At 51.9% G+C, this 17645-nt stretch overlaps 1 protein-coding gene across 1 annotated transcript; it reads right to left on the minus strand.

Moving 5' to 3' along the window:
• Positions 1-8477: 8477 nt before the first annotated feature.
• LOC124206041 lies at positions 8478-14999 on the minus strand. Its single transcript, XM_046603657.1, has one exon. It carries the CDS (start codon positions 14922-14924, stop codon positions 8478-8480), a length of 6447 nt encoding a protein of 2148 aa, XP_046459613.1. The 5' UTR covers positions 14925-14999.
• Positions 15000-17645: the final 2646 nt, after the last annotated feature.

Consider the following 17645-nt stretch of genomic DNA (forward strand, 5'->3'; position numbering starts at 1 on the left):
AATGTAAATTTTACGGCTTCGCCGTGGATGATACCGAATTTAATTTCACGGCTTCGCCGTGGATAATAATAAAATTATGTTCACGGCTTCGCCGTGATTGATAATAACTTGACGTTCACGGCTTCGCCGTGGATGATAATAATATGATGTTCACGGCTTCGCCGTGATTGTGATTCGGGAATTACCAATTTTATAACCTAACCTAACCTAACCAAACCTAACCTAACCTAACCTAACCTAACCTAACCTAACCTAACCTAACCTAACCTAACCTAACCTAACCTAACCTAACCTAACCTAACCTAACCTAACCTAACCTAACCTAACCTGATGTTACTTGTGAACAGAAATACTAGTGAGACAATTTATCAATGCAACGAAGTTCTTATGATACAAGAACCACAAGAACTTCGTTCTTATGAGACATTTTACTTAAAGAACTAGTTATTAATGGGTACTGTTTCGAGTTACTAAACAATCAAATTATTAGTGATATATTTTACTAATGAAACACTTTACTTTCAACACTATATATTTATGAGCAAAAAAAAAAAAGCTGTTATTTATGGCCACCTTTACTAGTGCGATTCCGTCACTGTGAGATGCACCCAAAAAAACATATCTGTAACAGATATGTTTTACAAATACTGTATTACAAGGCTGTAACAGCCTTACTTGTATGCACTCATTACCGACCTAAAACAGGCCGATAAAACAACCCTGTTACAGGTCTGAAACATAGTCTGTGTGCCCCCTGGGAAAGAAGGAAAACTTAAGACACTTTGTCTGTTACATGAAAAAGTTTCAGAAACAGCCTTGTCTTAAGTCGGAGAGGCCATGTTGTTCTAGAAGTAAGCTAGACAGTATAATAGAAGAACTTAAAAATGATATATCGAACAGTGCTATATGTCAAGTAAATTAGCGAGTAATAAAATAAGCAAATCATAACTGGATTTCTGGTCAGAAGAGCTTTTACAATTAAAACTATAATTAAGAAACGCAAAAGGAGAAGCTTTTAAAACAAAAAATAAATCCGATGTAAATAAGCACAAACAACTTAAAGCAGACTATCAAAGGTTGCTAAGGAGAAGCAAGAAGGAGGCCTTTGAGAAGCAGTGCACAGTTGACATGAACGAAACCCATACAAAGGTCTTAAAAAACTGGCAACCTCACAATGCAGTAATTTTCTACCAGGTGAGCTAATTATATAAATGGTCAAAGTATAACGGAAAGAGAGGTAATAGTGGAAGAATTGTGCAAAAGTTTCTTCCCAAAGGCCAAAAACATGGGTCAAGCTCAGCAAACTATTTTCCGTAAGTATAAAAATTATTTAGAAGAACTGTCTAAGCTGTCATTTCCCCCAGTTACGTTATCTGAACTTAAAAATTGTGTTTATTCACTCAAAAATAAAGCTGCGCCTGGTATTGATGAGATTGGCCTAGATATCCAGACTGCATACTCCATCTTATCAGATATTCTTTTAAAATTCCACAATAAATGCTTCGAGTTAAATCACTACCCTAAAGTATGGAAAATAGCAAAAGTAACTTGTTACCGCTCACTAGCCTTGCCACAACAACAAATTGCTGAGTCCTTTACCTGAACCATAGATGTCGTCGATACCGCCCGTTTCCCTTCCCCACGCCGAGTCGAGCAAGTAGCTTTAGGCGATTTCATGGCGAGCTCGGCGGTGTGCGGAGAGCTGCTAGTTAGTGTCCTGTTTAACTGTGCGTATCGATGACTCTTGATTCCACTCTATTGTCTAAAAGTGATTTTGTAACTGAACTTACTGTGACACTAAAAAATACAATTGATTGAACTCTGAAAGAAAGTGCATGGTCATTTCTCTCGCGAGAATGAACATGGTGCATCGACCGGGAAAGTGACTCGACAAGCCTGTCCCAGTGTGCACTTCTCTTTCCACCCAAGTCCCGCGTGGCAGGACCTACACAAATGGTAATCAGTAACAGTTAGTAGCGGGTAATTGCCATTTGTGTGCCCTTTTTGTTTTTCGTACTATTGTCGATTCAGTTCATCGACCGCACTTAAACCTATACTGCAACTCGCGGTCCCCCACCTAGTGTGGCCCGTCTTGTATGCTTGTACTTTGTCGGCCCTTGTGCGGCCCGTCATGTGTATAACTTGCCAATGCCCACCACGTGTGGTCCGTCATTATTGAATCGTGTTCCCTACTCGTGCGGCCCCGTTATTGAGTGCGTAGCTTTCTCGTGCAGCGTACAATCACGTCGATTTATTGCCTCACCTCGCACGCTGGTCTCGATAGTGTTCCACGCTCATCACTCGAGCCACGCCCACGCAGCTAATCTAGTGTATCCGCGTTCATCCATCAAAATGGCCAACGACATGTCCGAAGACAATGCAGAAACGCAAACCGACGACCCAGCAACACTCAAGGTACTTCGAGGTAACGCGAAACGACGGTTCACGAATTTAGTAAAGCTCGTTCGAGATTTGATGGCCGACCACGGCAATCGGACATCAATAAAAAATAGGAGGGAAGATATCATCGGCGCCTTCCAAGAATGCAGCCACTTCAACAATTGTTACATTGCAATCCGTCCCGACGATGGATCGAGCGCTGCCTGGATCAGTACGATCGAAACGGACCTCGACTTCTGGCTCGACACCATCGAAGAACACCTGTTCAGCAGAGTGGGTGAGTCGGTTTCGAGCAAGGCATCCGTCTGATCACGGCTCTCTCAGCAGCCGTTATTGAGTGAAGGAATCAATCAACCGCATTCGCCTCGGCCGACCTCTGATCCCGACTGGAATGATTTAAGACGTCGGGTGAACCAACTAGAGCTCTAAGGAGTGCATGGTTATTACGGAAGCCCAAGCCTACGCCCAGGCCGTTCACCGCCACTTCCTCTACCGAGACCATCTTCCGCGCCGACTCAACATCCCGACGTGGACGACGTTTATTACGGGGCTAGACCAAGAGTAACATCATTTAATTCTTATGGAGGCGATGACGCGTTCCACGGTTGGGATCAGCCACCAGGGTTGTTCAGAACCGGCTACCGTGACGCCCCGCCGCAGGTAGCTGAGCACGAGGTTTCCGCGCATGACGTGTCGATGGAACGACGGACAAGTGACGATCCTAAATCAGAACAAGCTGCAGTTCCACTTAACATCGATGACCAGACGGCTCCTAACAGCAGCCCCGGATCGTCGCTGTTAGTTTTGGATCCCGTAACTAGCCTCTTCGCCACACATCCGGATAACCATCCGGCCACCGTTCCTGCTGATAATTCAAGCTCCGTCCCAACCGGCTTTACAGATTTATTTTCAACCAGCCTCTTCGCCGCCTATCGGTATAACCGTCCAGCCTTATTTCCAGATAGCCTTCCAACGATTGCGGAGGATAACCATCCGGCTAGCATTCCAGCTGACCATTCAGGCTTCGTCCAAGCCGGCCTCTCGACTTCAACCGCCGCTAGCTATCGGACTTCGATCTTTGGTGGCTACCCTACCTTCGCTTCGGCAGGCGTTCCACTCCCGGCCACAGCCGGCCTTTTGACTTCAACTCTTGCCGGCCCTCGGACTTCGATCCTTGGTGGCCTCTCGGCCATTTTTCCGGCTAGTTTTCCGACTCCGTCTGCTGCTGGCCATCCGGCCTATGTTCCAGTTACTACTCCGACGTCATCTGCTGCTGGCCATCCGGCCTTTATTCCAGCTAGTTTTCCGACTCCGTCTGCTGCTGGCCATCCGGCCTATGTTCCAGTTACTACTCCGACGTCATCTGCTGCTGGCCATCCGGCCTTTATTCCGGCTAGTTTTCCGACTCCGTCTGCTGCTGGCCATTCGGCCTATGTTCCAGTTACTACTACGACGTCATCTGCTGCTGGCCATCCGGCCTTTATTCCGGCTAGTTTTCCGACTCCGCCCGCCGTTAGCGTTCCGGCCTATCTTCCAGTTACTCCAACGTCATCTGCTGCCGGCCATTCGGCCTTTATTCCGGCTAGTTTTCCGACTCCGTCTGCTGCTAGCGTTCCGGCCTATGTTCCAGTTACTATCCCGACGTCATCTACTGCTGGCCATCCGGCCTTTGTTCTGGCTAGTTTTCCGACTCCGTCTGCTGCTGGCCATCCGGCCTGCCGACTACATTCGCAGCCGGCCCACCGACTTCATTCACCGCTGGCTCTTCGACTTATGTTCCTGCCGGCCCAACGACTTCATTCGTCGCTGGCCATTCAGCTCATGTTCCTGCTGGCCCGCCGACTACATTCGCAGCCGGCCCACCGACTTTATACGGAGCTGGCTATTCAGCTCATGTTTCTGCAGGCCCGCAGACTACATTCGCAGCCGGCCCACCAACTTCATTCGTCGCTGGCCATTTAACTCATGTTCCTGCCGGCCCATCGACTACATTCGCAGCCGGCCCACCGACTTCATTCACCGCTGGCTCTTTGACTTATGTTCCTGCCGGTCCACCGACTTCATTCGTTGCTGGCCATTCAGCTCATGTTCCTGCCGGCCCACCGACTACATTCGCAGCCGGCCCACCGACTTTATTCGCCGCTGACTCTTCAACTCACGTTCCTGCTGGTCCACCGACTTCTTTCGACGCTGGCTACTCGGCTCATGTTCCCGCCGGCCCACCGATTTTTTCCGCTGCTGGCTATTCAACTTATGTTCCCGCCCACCACTATCCGTCGGCCGACGGTCACCTAGCACGCGCTTATGGCGACCTGACTTGGTCCGGGACAGCTGCTCCCGAGCCTAAGGTAAAATTTGCCATGGATCTACACAAACGACCGGATGAAAACCCTTCCGCCCTACCACCGGGCGCACCTCGGACGCCGGATAGCTGGATTAATGACGCCATCTGGTCCAACCCATGGAGCCACCCGTCCTCAAGGCTGGCATTGAAGTTGCCCCGCATCAACCTCGCCCCTTTCGACGGAGACCCAAGAAATTGGTCCCACTTCATACAGAATTTCAAGAGTTTGGTGCACGACGTTGTTCCGGACGACGCGTAACGCATTGTCTTTCTAAAGAACTACTTAACCGAAAGGGTCCGCAACAGCGTGGCAAACTCTCTTCGAGACCCCGCACAATACCGCGCAGCGCTAGAAAAGCTCCAAAAAGGTACGGCAACCCCCAGATAGTCGTCCGAGCCCACGTCCAGACTCTCATGCAGCTCCCCGGGCCCAAGGACGGAGATTTCGATTCGATCTGTGTGTTTTCGGGAGCAATCCAAGCCGCCGTCACCGATCTCTCAAATGGCGGACACGTCCACGATCTGTTGGCACCAGGATTGCTTTACCAAGTCACATTCAAGCTCCCACCCGTTCTGACTCAAAAATGGGGAGAGATGATGTGTCAACTTCAACCCAAGGCGGTAACTCTTATCGACTTCGATCATTGGCTCGATTCAAGAGTAATGGCAGGGACATGGGCAGCTCCAGCCCTTCCCCCCGCTTCAAATGCCAGCCGGCAACGTCAAAGAACGACAAAAGAAAGAGAAGAGAAACCGCCAGTGAACACCCGCCCGCCAAGAATATTCAACACGACTCAACCGAGTCCCTGCGTGTTCTGCTCAGGGTCACACGCATTACCGAACTGCGGGAAATTCTCAAAATTGCCGCCAAAGGAAAGAGCCGAATTGGTTTTTGACAAAAAATGTTGCTTCCGATGCCTGCTACCTGGCCATGCGAGCAAAGGATGTACGACGAAAATTACTTGCACTCGCGAAAACTGTAAATCATATCATCATCCGATGATGCACGGTGCACCAAGGATGCCCTGGCCACCTTCGTCTCAACCAGATAAGAAGAAAGCACACCTGGGTCCCGCATCTACGACCGCCGTGTCTACGACTCCCACATCTGTGACGCCCGCATCTACGACGTCGAAGGTCTCGTTTTCCCCCCTGTACTAAAGGGAAAAAGCTACTGCATAAAGAGAGCCTCGACTGGACAGGTCCAGCTAGCGCTAGCCGTAGTCAAGCTGAAAGTCGAAGCCAACGGGCACTCGTTCGTCACCTACGCTTTAGTCGATCCTGGTTTGGAGCTCAGTTTGATGCCGCACCAAGCGCTCCGGGCCCTAAAATTAAACCCGCCCGCAGAAGAAATATTGATGGGAACCCTTCACGGGTCGCCGATTTGCATCATTTGGAATCGGTCAACATTGCGCGATGCATGCAACCATTTTCCCCAACATCCATCCAGCTCCACACCTTCGTCGATGCCAGCGAAGCTGGATACGGAGCCGAGTCGTATCTGTTGCTGAAATCTGAAGGAAACGTCACGACTTCGTTCGTCATGTCAAAATGTCGAGTAGCTCCGATCCACCACCTCACCATACCGAGGATGGAATTATCCGCCGCTCTCCTCGGCGCACGTTTGGCTCAAACGGTTAAAAGAGAACTACGACTGAAAATAGACGCTGAAACGTATTGGTCCGATTCGTCTACGGTAATTCGTTGGATTTACTCAACCCATTGCCGTTACCACACTTGGGTAGCCAACCGAGTGGGCGAGATTATCACTCTGACGGAGGCCAAACAATGGCGACACGTACCGGGCGTCTTAAACCCGGCCGATGATTGTAGCCGTGGCGTCAAAGCAGTTTCTCTGACGGAAGACAACCGCTGGTGGACCGGTCCAACCTTTCTCCTCCAACCCAAAACCAGCTGGCCAGCCATGCCGGAACATTTTGAGCCGCCGGACAACGACCCCGAAATTAACCATTTCAAAATTTGTAGGATCAACTTTGTCTCAAGAATCTCATCCTCTTCATTCACTGATTCAAAAGAACTCAAACTTGTGTCGGTTAAAAAGGATTATCGTCTGGGTCCTCAGATTTATCCATAATCGTTCCGTTTCAGCCGAAGAAAGAAGATTAAAACCTTACGCCCTGATTCCCGAGCTGAGAGAAGCTGAAGTCATCCTCGTTTGACTAGCCCAACGAGAAAGCTACAAAGGGGAGAGCCGAAATCTGGAAAAGGGGAACGAGATAAAGCCTGATTCACCTATTATCACTCTGACTCCATTCTTCGACTCGAAGGCAAAACTCATCCGCGTAGGTGGTCGTCTAGGCTACTGCAATTTCCCGACGGATATCAAGCATCCAATATTGTTGCCCTCGAACCACCACGTCACAAATCTCATCGTGCAACAAGCTCACTTACTCCTCCGTCACGTGACCGCTGAAAGAACGCTCGTTGCTGTACAAAAAAATACTAGATTCCCCGAGGCAGAACTTCCGTCAACAGCATGATAAGAAAATATTTTGACTGTAAAAGATTCAGGGCGAAGCCGGACATTCCTTTGATGAGCCCTCTCCCAGTCCACCGTCTTCAAGACGATCGTCCCGCTTTTTCTAACACTGGAATCGATTATTTTGGGCCTATTGTTACTACTGTCGGGTGACGAAAGGAGAAACGATGGGGAATCATTTTCACCTGTCTGGTATCTCGAGCAGTGCATTTTGAAACGGCTCATTCCCTGGACACGTCATCATTCCTCCTGGCCTTTTGGAGATTCGCACGTCGAAGGATTCGGCCCGATGTAGTATACTTGGATAATGGAACCAATCTGACAGCCGGCGAAAAGGAACTTAAGGCCGGTCTTGAACGCCTGAATCAAACCATCATTGCAGAGGAACTCGGCGCCCAGAACATCAGGTGGACGTTTCCCCCCCCCCCCCCCCCTTCCGCCCCACACTTCGGCGGGGCATGGGAAAGCCTCATTAAGACGGCCAAAGATGCTCTGTGTTTCATCCTTCAGGACCATTCCTTCCCGGACGAAGTTCTCATCTCATCTTTAGTCGAAGTGGAGTCCATTATGAATGACCGAACCATAGGCAGATGCTCCACGGATCCAAACGACCCGGCCGTCTTAACGCCTAATCATCTTCTCCTGGGCCGAGCAAATCCTAGCCTCCCGACTGATGTGATTTACGAGTCCAATCCAACTTCTCGTCAGCGATGGAGGAACGCTCAGATAATCGGGGATAATTTCTGGCGAAGATGGACCGCCGAGGTAGTTCCCTCTCTACTAAGAAGAAAAAAGTGGTTTGCTGATCGTCGACACATGTTGCCACACCACGCCGGTTACGGGACGGAAAAGGACACGAACAAACGTCAGAAGATTAAACCGATGTATATTTCAACGTGTCCACTGGTTGCCTTCCAATGGACATGAAAGACACGGCACGAACAGGAAAAAACGAGACGAGACGAGACACAATGGCTGCCAGACCACGCGTCTCAACACACGAAATGTTACGATCCAGAAAGGAGATCCCGGCGTGGGCTCCCCACAATTCAAGACACGCACACACAAATTACACAAACAATTTAAACTAGTTTTAGTTGACACGAAAAAACTGCAAGCGCTGGTGAAGCCAAGCAAAAAAAGGAAAATTACGGAGCGGAGATGTGGTTCTCGCGACGAATGGATTCCAAGTGGTAGCGTGGTGGTAAGCTCCGCCCTTCGTCTCCGATTCCCTTACCCCTCGCGCTGCGTTGCCAGGTCCAAATTAAAACGCACGCTCTTGGCGGGCTCAGGAACGCCAACATCGCCGGCCCTGCGCTTCGTCATACGAAGAGCACCCTCTCGGATCCGGACGGATTCCAGGGGAAACAAGTGGTGAGCTGGTCGATGGCGTTCAGTCCCCTTCGTCTGGACGGTCGCGGAGCGGACCACTCCGTCATCGCCAGGGAATGTTTGCAGGATCCTTCCAGTCGGCCACGATCCACGAGGTGTAGCTGGATCGATGATGACGACGATGTCTCCTACTTCGAGATTTGGGCCTTCTCGGTACCATTTCTCGCGCTCGGTGAGGCTCGGTAGAACCTCCTTCATCCAACGATGCCAGAATTGATCCGCAACAGCCTGCGAGATTCGCCATCTCTGCTTGGCGTTCAAATCATCCTTGGTGAAGACGTCAGGCGGAAGATTTGGAGTTGCACGGCCCAGCAGTAGATGGTTTGGGGTCAAACATTCGGGATCGGTCGCGTCCTCGCTCATTGGGGTCAACTTGCGACTATTGAGGATGTTCTCGACGAGCGTGAGGGCGGTTAACAGGATCTCGTCGGTGAGGCGTTGATTTCCTAGTACTGCTCGCAACGCGATCTTGGCGGCACGAACCATCCGTTCCCAACTACCCCCGAAATGTGGAGCAGCTGGAGGATTGAAAACCCATTTTGACGGCTGACGACTCAGGTGCCGCTGGATGGCATGTTGGTTCAAGTTCTGGAGGCATTCGGCCAGCTCTCGTTGCGCTCCGACGAAGTTAGTCCCGTTGTCGCTGTGATAAGACGCTGGGACGCCGCGACGATTCTGGAAGCGTTCGAGTGCAGCGATGAAGGAACTTGTATCCATTGAATAAGCCATTTCGAGGTGGACGCATCTTGAAGTCTGGCATGTAAAGAGAACACCCCAACGTTTGATGGTACGACGGAAAATTAACACCTCGATGGGGCCGAAGTAATCTACACCGGTGTGGGTGAACGCGGGATAGCCAATTTTTAACCGGGAAGCGGGTAGAGCAGCCATGAATGGATTCCTTGCTTTCGCGTTTATCCTTCTGCAACGGTGACACTGGTGGTAAGCTCGTTGGGCCGCGATTCGGCCCTTCGGAATCCAGTATTGCTGACGCGCCTCGTGATGAAGCTGGCTAGCCGAGAGATGGCCGCGATCACGGTGGAGTTTGAAGAGAATTAGCTCAGTCATCCGCTCGGAACGAGGCAGAATGATTGGGTGGCGGACGTCGATCGGGAGAGGCGCCTTTTCAAGTCGCCCGCCAACACACATGAGGCCGTGGTGGTCGAAGTAAGGAGTCAACTTGACGATCTTGGAAATCTCTTCGATTTGGTGGCCGGCCCGTAGGTCGTTCACCTCCTGTTGAAACGCGTTAGATTGCATCCGGCGGAGAATGAACGCCTTTCCAACTTCAATTTCTTCGACCGAAAGTTGGCCTATTGAACGCTGGTTGCGGTCCTTTTGACGGGCGTTCCGGATGAAGCGATAAATGTAGGCGACGGTGTTGAAGATGATCAAAGGCCGGGATTTCCGTTCGATGAGAAGATCGATTGCGTCGCTTTCTCTTTGTACAAGCCCGACCCAGGACGTTTCGCGGATCTCTGGGTCGCTTGCTTCCACCGGCGGAAGAACCTTGAGTTTCGGCCATTCGTCGAGGCCTTGAAGAAACGGCGGACCGGAGAACCAACGATGCTCAACGGTAAACTCGGAAGGATCCAGACCACGGCTGGCGTCGTCGGCGGGATTGCTGGCGCTTGGGACGTAATTCCATTGAGCGGGCGTTGAACTTTCGAATATTTCGCCAACACGATTTCCGACGTAATTGTTGAAACGGCAATTACGGGATGTGATCCAGCTAAGCACGGTTGTAGAATCGGTCCAATAAAGAATTTGGTCGAAGACGATGTCCAGCTTCGTACGCACTTGTGCGCCGAGACGCGCGGCTAGAACGGCAGCATTAAGTTCTAGACGTGGGATCGTCAGGAATTTAAGCGGAGCGACTCTAGCTTTCGAGATGATGAACCGGACACTGGCTGATCCATCGCTGAACAATCGGACGTATGCGACAGCACCGAAGCCCAATTCTGAGGCGTCCACAAAAACGTGCAGTTCGGTCGCTACGATGTCTTCTCGGCTGGGAGCGATGCATCGTTGTAAAACGAGTCCGGAGAGTGAGGGCAAATTTTCTGCCCATCGGATCCAGCGGTCAATAAGATCTTGGCTTAGCTCGTCGTCCCAATCGAATTTGTGGCGCCATATATCCTGCATGAGGACCTTCGCTTGGAAAACTATCGGCGCTAGAAAGCCGAGGGGGTCGAAGATGCTGAAAATTGACTTAAGAAGATCTCGTTTTGTTCTTCCACCAGGATCCGCCTTTGCACCTAGGACGAAGACGTCGCGACGGAAATCCCAGACTAAACCGAGAGTTCGTTCGATCGGATCGGCGTCCAAGTCCATATTGATGGATGCTCCTTCCTGCTGAATCCCTGGAAGTGACTTCCTTACGGCTTCGTTGGAAGTGGCCCACTGCGTCAATGGGAAACCTCCAACCTTCAGGGCTTCAGTCAATCGGTGGGCAGTCGATATAGCTTCGGCGGCTGAAGGAAAGGACGCTAGCCAATTATCCACGTAGAAATGTCGAGTGATTTGGGGTAGCAGCGATTCCGCATCTTTGCTGTCTTTGACGGCTTTTTGTAGTGCGTTGGCACAGACGGCCGGTGAAGAGACAGCACCGAAGAGATGTACGTCCATCTGGTAGATATCCGGAGGTTTAGTATCACCTGGATCACGCCAGATGAAGCGGAAAGCCGGCCCGTCGGAAGGTCTCACTCGCACTTGATGGAACATCTTTTCCACGTCGGCGACGATCGGAACTGCATGCTGTCGGAATCGGAGAAGAATGCCGATGAGATTGGTTAGAAGATCAGGACCTTTCAAAAGAACGTCGTTGAGGCACACTCCTTTGTACTTGGCGGACAGGTCGAAAACGACTCTGCATTTTCCCGGCTTGTTCGGATTGAAGACGGGATGATGCGAGCAATACCAGGTTCGCCCATCTGGACCAGAGTCAATTTCTTCCTTCGATAATTTTCGGGCGTGCTTCAGGTTGACGTAGGTGTTGATGACGGCCCGGTAAGTCTCGGCAAGTCCTTCGTTTTTGGCGAATTTACCTTCGAGGTTAGTAAATCGCCGTTGGGTGGAAAAGAAGTTGTTTGGGACAACGGAATCATCCGCTTTCCAGAGCAGACCCACCTCGTACCTTTCACCGGTGTGTCTGGTAGTGCTGTTCAAGATCTCCCACGCTCGCTTCTCTTCCGCACCAATTGGTTTTGCGACGTTTGGCTTCGTCCCGAACGTGTCGGCTTCGATGAATTGATGCAGCATGACGTCACAATCCCTTTCGGCCGTGCTGGAGTGATAGCAGTTACTTGCTCCGTTATCGAGTCGGCCGCTTGGACCGCCTATGCACCAACCGAAAGCTGTTAGATAAGCGCGAGGAGCTCGTTGGTCGAAGGGGTCCTTTCGGGTCTCGAAGATTTCGATGGCTGCTGGATGATCGTGGCCGATTAAGATGGCGACATCTTCTTGCGTAGTCGGATAAACTGGGACGTGAACGAGATGAGGCCACTGCTTGCTCAGGCGAGCAAGGTCGATTGATCGCTTGTTCAGTTCGAAGGTTTCCATGACGTGAACATCCGAGATGTCGAAAGAAAAACGACCGTCCGTCGAAGAAACACTGAAATTGACGATCTTTCGATCGGCAGATTTCGTCTCGCCGTTGACCGTTCTCGTCGCTACCCTCTCCACTCTGCCATGTAGATTGAGGAGGTTCGCCGTCTCCCCCTTTATAACGGAAATTTCACTTCCGGAGTCAAGAAGAGCGTAGAGCGGGAACTCTTTCCCATCTGTCTTTAGGATGATCGGGACGATCGGCAGTAAAATGCGGCTTCCGGACGATCTCGATGCAATTGAACCGGAAAATGTCGCCGGAGTTGGTGGCTTAGGATCCGTCCTTTTAGGAAAAAGTCGTGGAGCTCCATGCAGTAGCAAGTGGTGAGTCCCATCGCATTCGGGTTTGGAACAGCGTTCGGGCTTTGTACAGTCTTTGCCGATATGACCACTACCTAAACAGCGAAGACAAAGATTCGAATCTTTCACTATCTTGGCTCGTTTTTCGACTGGCAAATCCTTGAATTTTCTGCAGTCCTTTAGCCGATGCTGGTGCGTGCTGTTGCACCCTAAGCATCTCGGGCGTTTATCCTCGGCGTCAGTTTTTGTGGGATTCGTTGACGTAATGTTAAAAACATTCGGTTTGTGCGTACGTCGCTTCTCCTCAGTCGGTTTCACGGGCCGCTGATGAGACGATTCCACTGAACTGGCCCGGATGGATTTTTCGGCCATAGCAACTCCGTCGAGCCATTGGTCCAAGTCTTCAATAGACGCGAGCGCAGGTTGCATCGCCCAACTCTTCTCGCCCCATCGACTTTTCAGAGCCGGTGGGAGCTTGGCAACCAGCTGCGAGAGAGTAGCGTGACTGTAAAGCTCCATTCCATACCCCCCAAGCCGTAACGTCGCCACGACGGAGTGAAGATCCGCGGAGAAGGAGCGGAGGGCATTAAAATCGTTGTCTTTGAAGGGCCGGAGTTTCAGGATTGATTCGGTGCAAGCCTGAGAGACGATTTGCGGATTGCCGTATCGTTTCTGGAGTTCGTTGAGAGCGTGTTGGTAGAGACCGGGATTCAACAACGCTCCACCAATGTCCTTTCTAATCGATGGAGTAAGGGCGTCGTGAAGATGAGCGATTCGTTCCGCGTCGGAACTAACGGCATCGTGGACGAAGACCTTAAACATCTGAATAAACATTGGCCAATTTCGAGGGTCTCCATCAAAGCTCGGCGCCTTCATCCGCGGTGGTTTGATACTCGAACGGCCTGGCGGAGCGTGAACAGCACTGAGGCCATGGATCCAGGCGTCTGGCGTATAGACTCCGTGCGGGTTGTCGGTTGTCGGTGGAGGAGCGGAAGGTCCAGGGAAGCCGGACGCGAATGTCAGGCTGGTTGGCACGAATGGCGGTGCAGAGGCTCTTGGAAAGAACGTCGGGGCGTGTCCAAGACTGGTTGATGGCGTAAATGACGATGAGGTCGGGGTTGCAGCCGCGGTGGCCGGCCCGTAAATCGAACCCATTTCAAATGGAGCTGTAGACACAATCGGATTGTAGGCGGACAAACCCGGACCGTATGACGGACCTAGGCTGACCGGCACATGACTAGTGCTGTAAGGCGGTGCGGAGGTGACTTGCGTTTCACTTGTCGGAATTGAACTCGTCGGGACCGTGCCCATCTGAATTGAAGTGGTCGGCGGCGGATTCGGGGGCCAAGCGTGGCTTGCACTAGACGCTGGCGGGAAAGACGGTGGTTGAGTTGGCGGAGCAAACGGTGGCTGGGCCGGAGGAGCACACGGTGGCTGGGTCGGCGGAGCAGACGGTGGCTGGGCCGGCGGAGCAGAAGGTGGCTGGGCCGGCGGAGCAGAAGGTGGCTGGGCCGGCGGAGCAGAAGGTGGCTGGGCCGGCGGAGCGGACGGTGGCTGGGCCGGCGGAGCGGACGGTGGCTGGGCCGGTTGCCTTGGCCCGAATAAATTCGGTTGACCAACGTTCCTCCACGATGAAAACCACGACGAAGCGCTTGCTGAAGACACGGGTGGTAACGGAGTCGAAGTTGAAGATCCGGGCGGAAATGGGACCGAAGCTGAAGACCTGGGTGGCAACGGGACCGACACTGGGACGTGCGTCGCATTACTGGTCGTCGGGACGTGCATGGTGGCTGTAGTCACCGGCGTGAACGGATAAGCCGATGATGTAGAGACCGGAGCGGCAACTGATGTGGAAGTTGGTGGGGCGAACGATGGTACAGTCGATGTAGGCGCTTGAGGAACTACCGACGTAGGAATCGGAGCGTTTGCCGATGTCGTTGTTGGCGGAACGGTCGGTATAGGAGCCTGGAAGAACGACGTTGGTGGAGTGACGACGTTTGAAGCCGTTGACATGGGCTGACTCGTCGTGACCGGCTGTGCTCTAGTAAACGACGGTGTGGAGAACATCGGATTCGTTATACTGGTTGTAACGATGACATTCGACGCGGTTGTATTCAAGGGAATATGCGGCACGGATGCGGAACGTGTAAGCGTGCCGGGCGTGATAGCTTGAAGTAATCTGCCGAAAAGGGTCGGTTTTGGTGTTGACGGCACCGTCGCTGCCGGTTGGCTGAAGAGTCTCGTTGGTGTTGGCATCCTAGCCACGGATCCGACTAAGGGTGTGGTCATCGCTTGAGTTTGAGCAGCCGTTGAAATCACGACGGTGCTTGGCTGCGTCCGCGGAGTGGCCATTGTTCTGGAAATCGGAGCCGTGATTGTCATGGTCGACGCTTGTGTAGGCGCGGCTGGAGTTTGAGCGAAAATGGTCGAATTATTCGGGATGGAAGGATGTGATGAAACTCGCGATAAACCGCTCACGACAGATGAAGCGCGTGTGCTGCCTGATCGTCGACGGTAATATCGTTCAGTTGTTGCCGCATGATTGCGCCGCTCAAACGCTGTAGATCTATCTCGTCGCGTATCTCGCGTTGTCTTCTCTCACTTTCCACCTTGCGTTTGTAATCTTCCGCTTCCCTGATTTTCGCATCTTCTTCTTCTCTGCGTCTGGTCTCGTCTTCCTCTTGTTGGAGCTTCAACTGGGCTTCCCTCTCCTTTCGTTCAGCTTCGTGAATTCTAGCTTGACGTGAGGAGACGCTGGAATGCCGTGATGAGGCTCTTGAAACCGTGGAGGGTGGTTTGGGATTAGTTTGAGCCAAATAATTGTCACAAACAGCCAGACTTGCCTGGTGGTCGAAGATGACGGCTTGAATCCAATCTCTTTCTCCATCGAGATCATCCTGCGAGCAGTTTTGAGCGTTACACCGAACGTAGCGATCGTGATGCTGCTCCAGGCTGTCAAAATCACGGACGTAGATGACACGATAAGCTCGGACGGTGTCCCGATCTTCGCCGACTCTAACTGATTTCAAGAGATTCTTTCCCGAATTCGTATGGACCATCTTGGAGGTGGTCCTGAATCTTTTGAGACGAGCGGGATCGGTGATCGCATCAGGATCAGACACTGCTTCCTCCTCTTCGGCGATTGAAGTGAGAGCCGGAACTAAAGATTCAGCCATGATGATATTTATTTGATGCGGGACGAGTGAAGAAATACAAACGATGAATCAAATCACAATGAGGTTACAATTAAATGAAGCGGCGGATTATTTGCGACGGACGATCTTGTCTTGTGATTCCGGGCGGAAAAGTTGATCCAGGCCGACGCAACGCGTCTTATTAGTCTTGGTGTTTCTAATTTGCACCACTCTACGAGGGGGCGACGGTGGTGTCGGCGGCGGCGGCGACGTCGGCTCAGGTGCTTCGTCGTCCGAAAAGGACCCCACCTGACTTCGTACCTCGCAGTCCGAAAGATTGGGGATGAAATCCTCTTCCTCTGATTCCGGCTCGCCTGGTGGTGTAGGTGGCTCTTCTGGTGATGGCCACCGGTCGTAAGGACGGTAAACGACGCGGCGTGAAGTTGGCGGAGGTACAAAATCTGGTAGACGCGGCCTCGAATGTTGATCGGCAATGCCTATTACCAAAGCAACGGCGGCGTCGTCAGCGGGTTCTTCAACGTCGACGTCGACAACTTCAATGGCGGCGGCTTCGGCGGCAGCCGCTTCGATGGCGGCGGCTTCGTCGGCAGCGGCGGCGTCGACGCGCGCGAAATATGCAATAGCCGCTTCTCTGGCCGCCAGGAGTGTTTTGGTATTCTTCTTTTTGCTTTTGGTAAGATTGTCCTTCTTCTTCTTCTCGTCGCTGTTGAATTTACGCGGAATGGTGGAGCTGAAGAGCTGGGCACGCGAGATAAACGAGACGTCTATACAGCTGGACGGCGCCGGCCAAGGCGGATGATTAGCCTGGTTGACAGTGAGGGACGACCAACGGAAAGGAAAGAAATCCAGTTGACCAGCGGAAAGCCGGACAGACTGGGCGGGAAAGGCAGCTGACGCGAGCCAACGGCCGGACAAAGAAACAAATGAAACCAGCTGACACTGGCCGAAAGGCGGACAAGCTGGACGGAAAATTAATCAGTTGACGCGGGCCAACGAGCCGGACAAACTGAGCGGGAATAAAGGGTCAGCTGACGGGCAATGAAGCCGGACAAACTGTGATGCTGGAACGACTAGAGTGTAGAAACAGCAGACGGAAACGGATGACGGGCTGGATAGCTGGATAGCCTGGACACTGACACTGGACACTGGACACTCGGACACTGGACACTGTGACAGCTGCCTGGAACGGCGTTGACGAAAGACGACGGAGTGAAACAGGATTTTGCGGACGGTTCGGCGGAACCGACCAACGCAATCGGGCGGGAGAGAAAAGGAGAAATCACGGACGATCTGGCGAGATCGACCAATGAGTTCAAACAAACGGGGGGAAGATCCACGGACGATCTGACGAGATCGACCAATGGACTCTCGTCACACGACACACAGCAATTATTATATTGAACAGGACAAACGGACGAAAAGAAATGAAATATAATAATTGTAAATGTTGCTTTCTTCGGGTTGAAGATCTGGACGACTGCGACGTAAACTGCCAGCTGGCCAGTTTCTTCGTGGGCCGGAAGAATCAGCAACTGCAACGGAAATTTCTGCCACGCGGGACTTTCGATGTCGGCGACGGCTGGGCAGCGGGATGAGATGGCTGTTGATATCGGCAGCTCTCCTTCGATGGCCAGATGAAACGCCGACCGCGTGGTAATGGCCGCCGTGCCGGGATTCGGTTTCCCGGTCGATGCACCAAATGTTGCCACACCACGCCGGTTACGGGACGGAAAAGGACACGAACAAACGTCAGAAGATTAAACCGATGTATATTTCAACGTGTCCACTGGTTGCCTTCCAATGGACATGAAAGACACGGCACGAACAGGAAAAAACGAGACGAGACGAGACACAATGGCTGCCAGACCACGCGTCTCAACACACGAAATGTTACGATCCAGAAAGGAGATCCCGGCGTAAGCTCCCCACAATTCAAGACACGCACACA

This window comes from Daphnia pulex, chromosome 10, assembly GCF_021134715.1.
Source record: "Daphnia pulex isolate KAP4 chromosome 10, ASM2113471v1".
Lineage (NCBI taxonomy): Eukaryota > Metazoa > Arthropoda > Branchiopoda > Diplostraca > Daphniidae > Daphnia > Daphnia pulex.

Bases quoted from the DNA above. Each gene is read 5' to 3' on its own strand.
- LOC124206041 (XM_046603657.1), bottom strand. From the start codon at position 14,924: ATGACAATCACGGCTCCGATTTCCAGAACAATGGCCACTCCGCGGACG.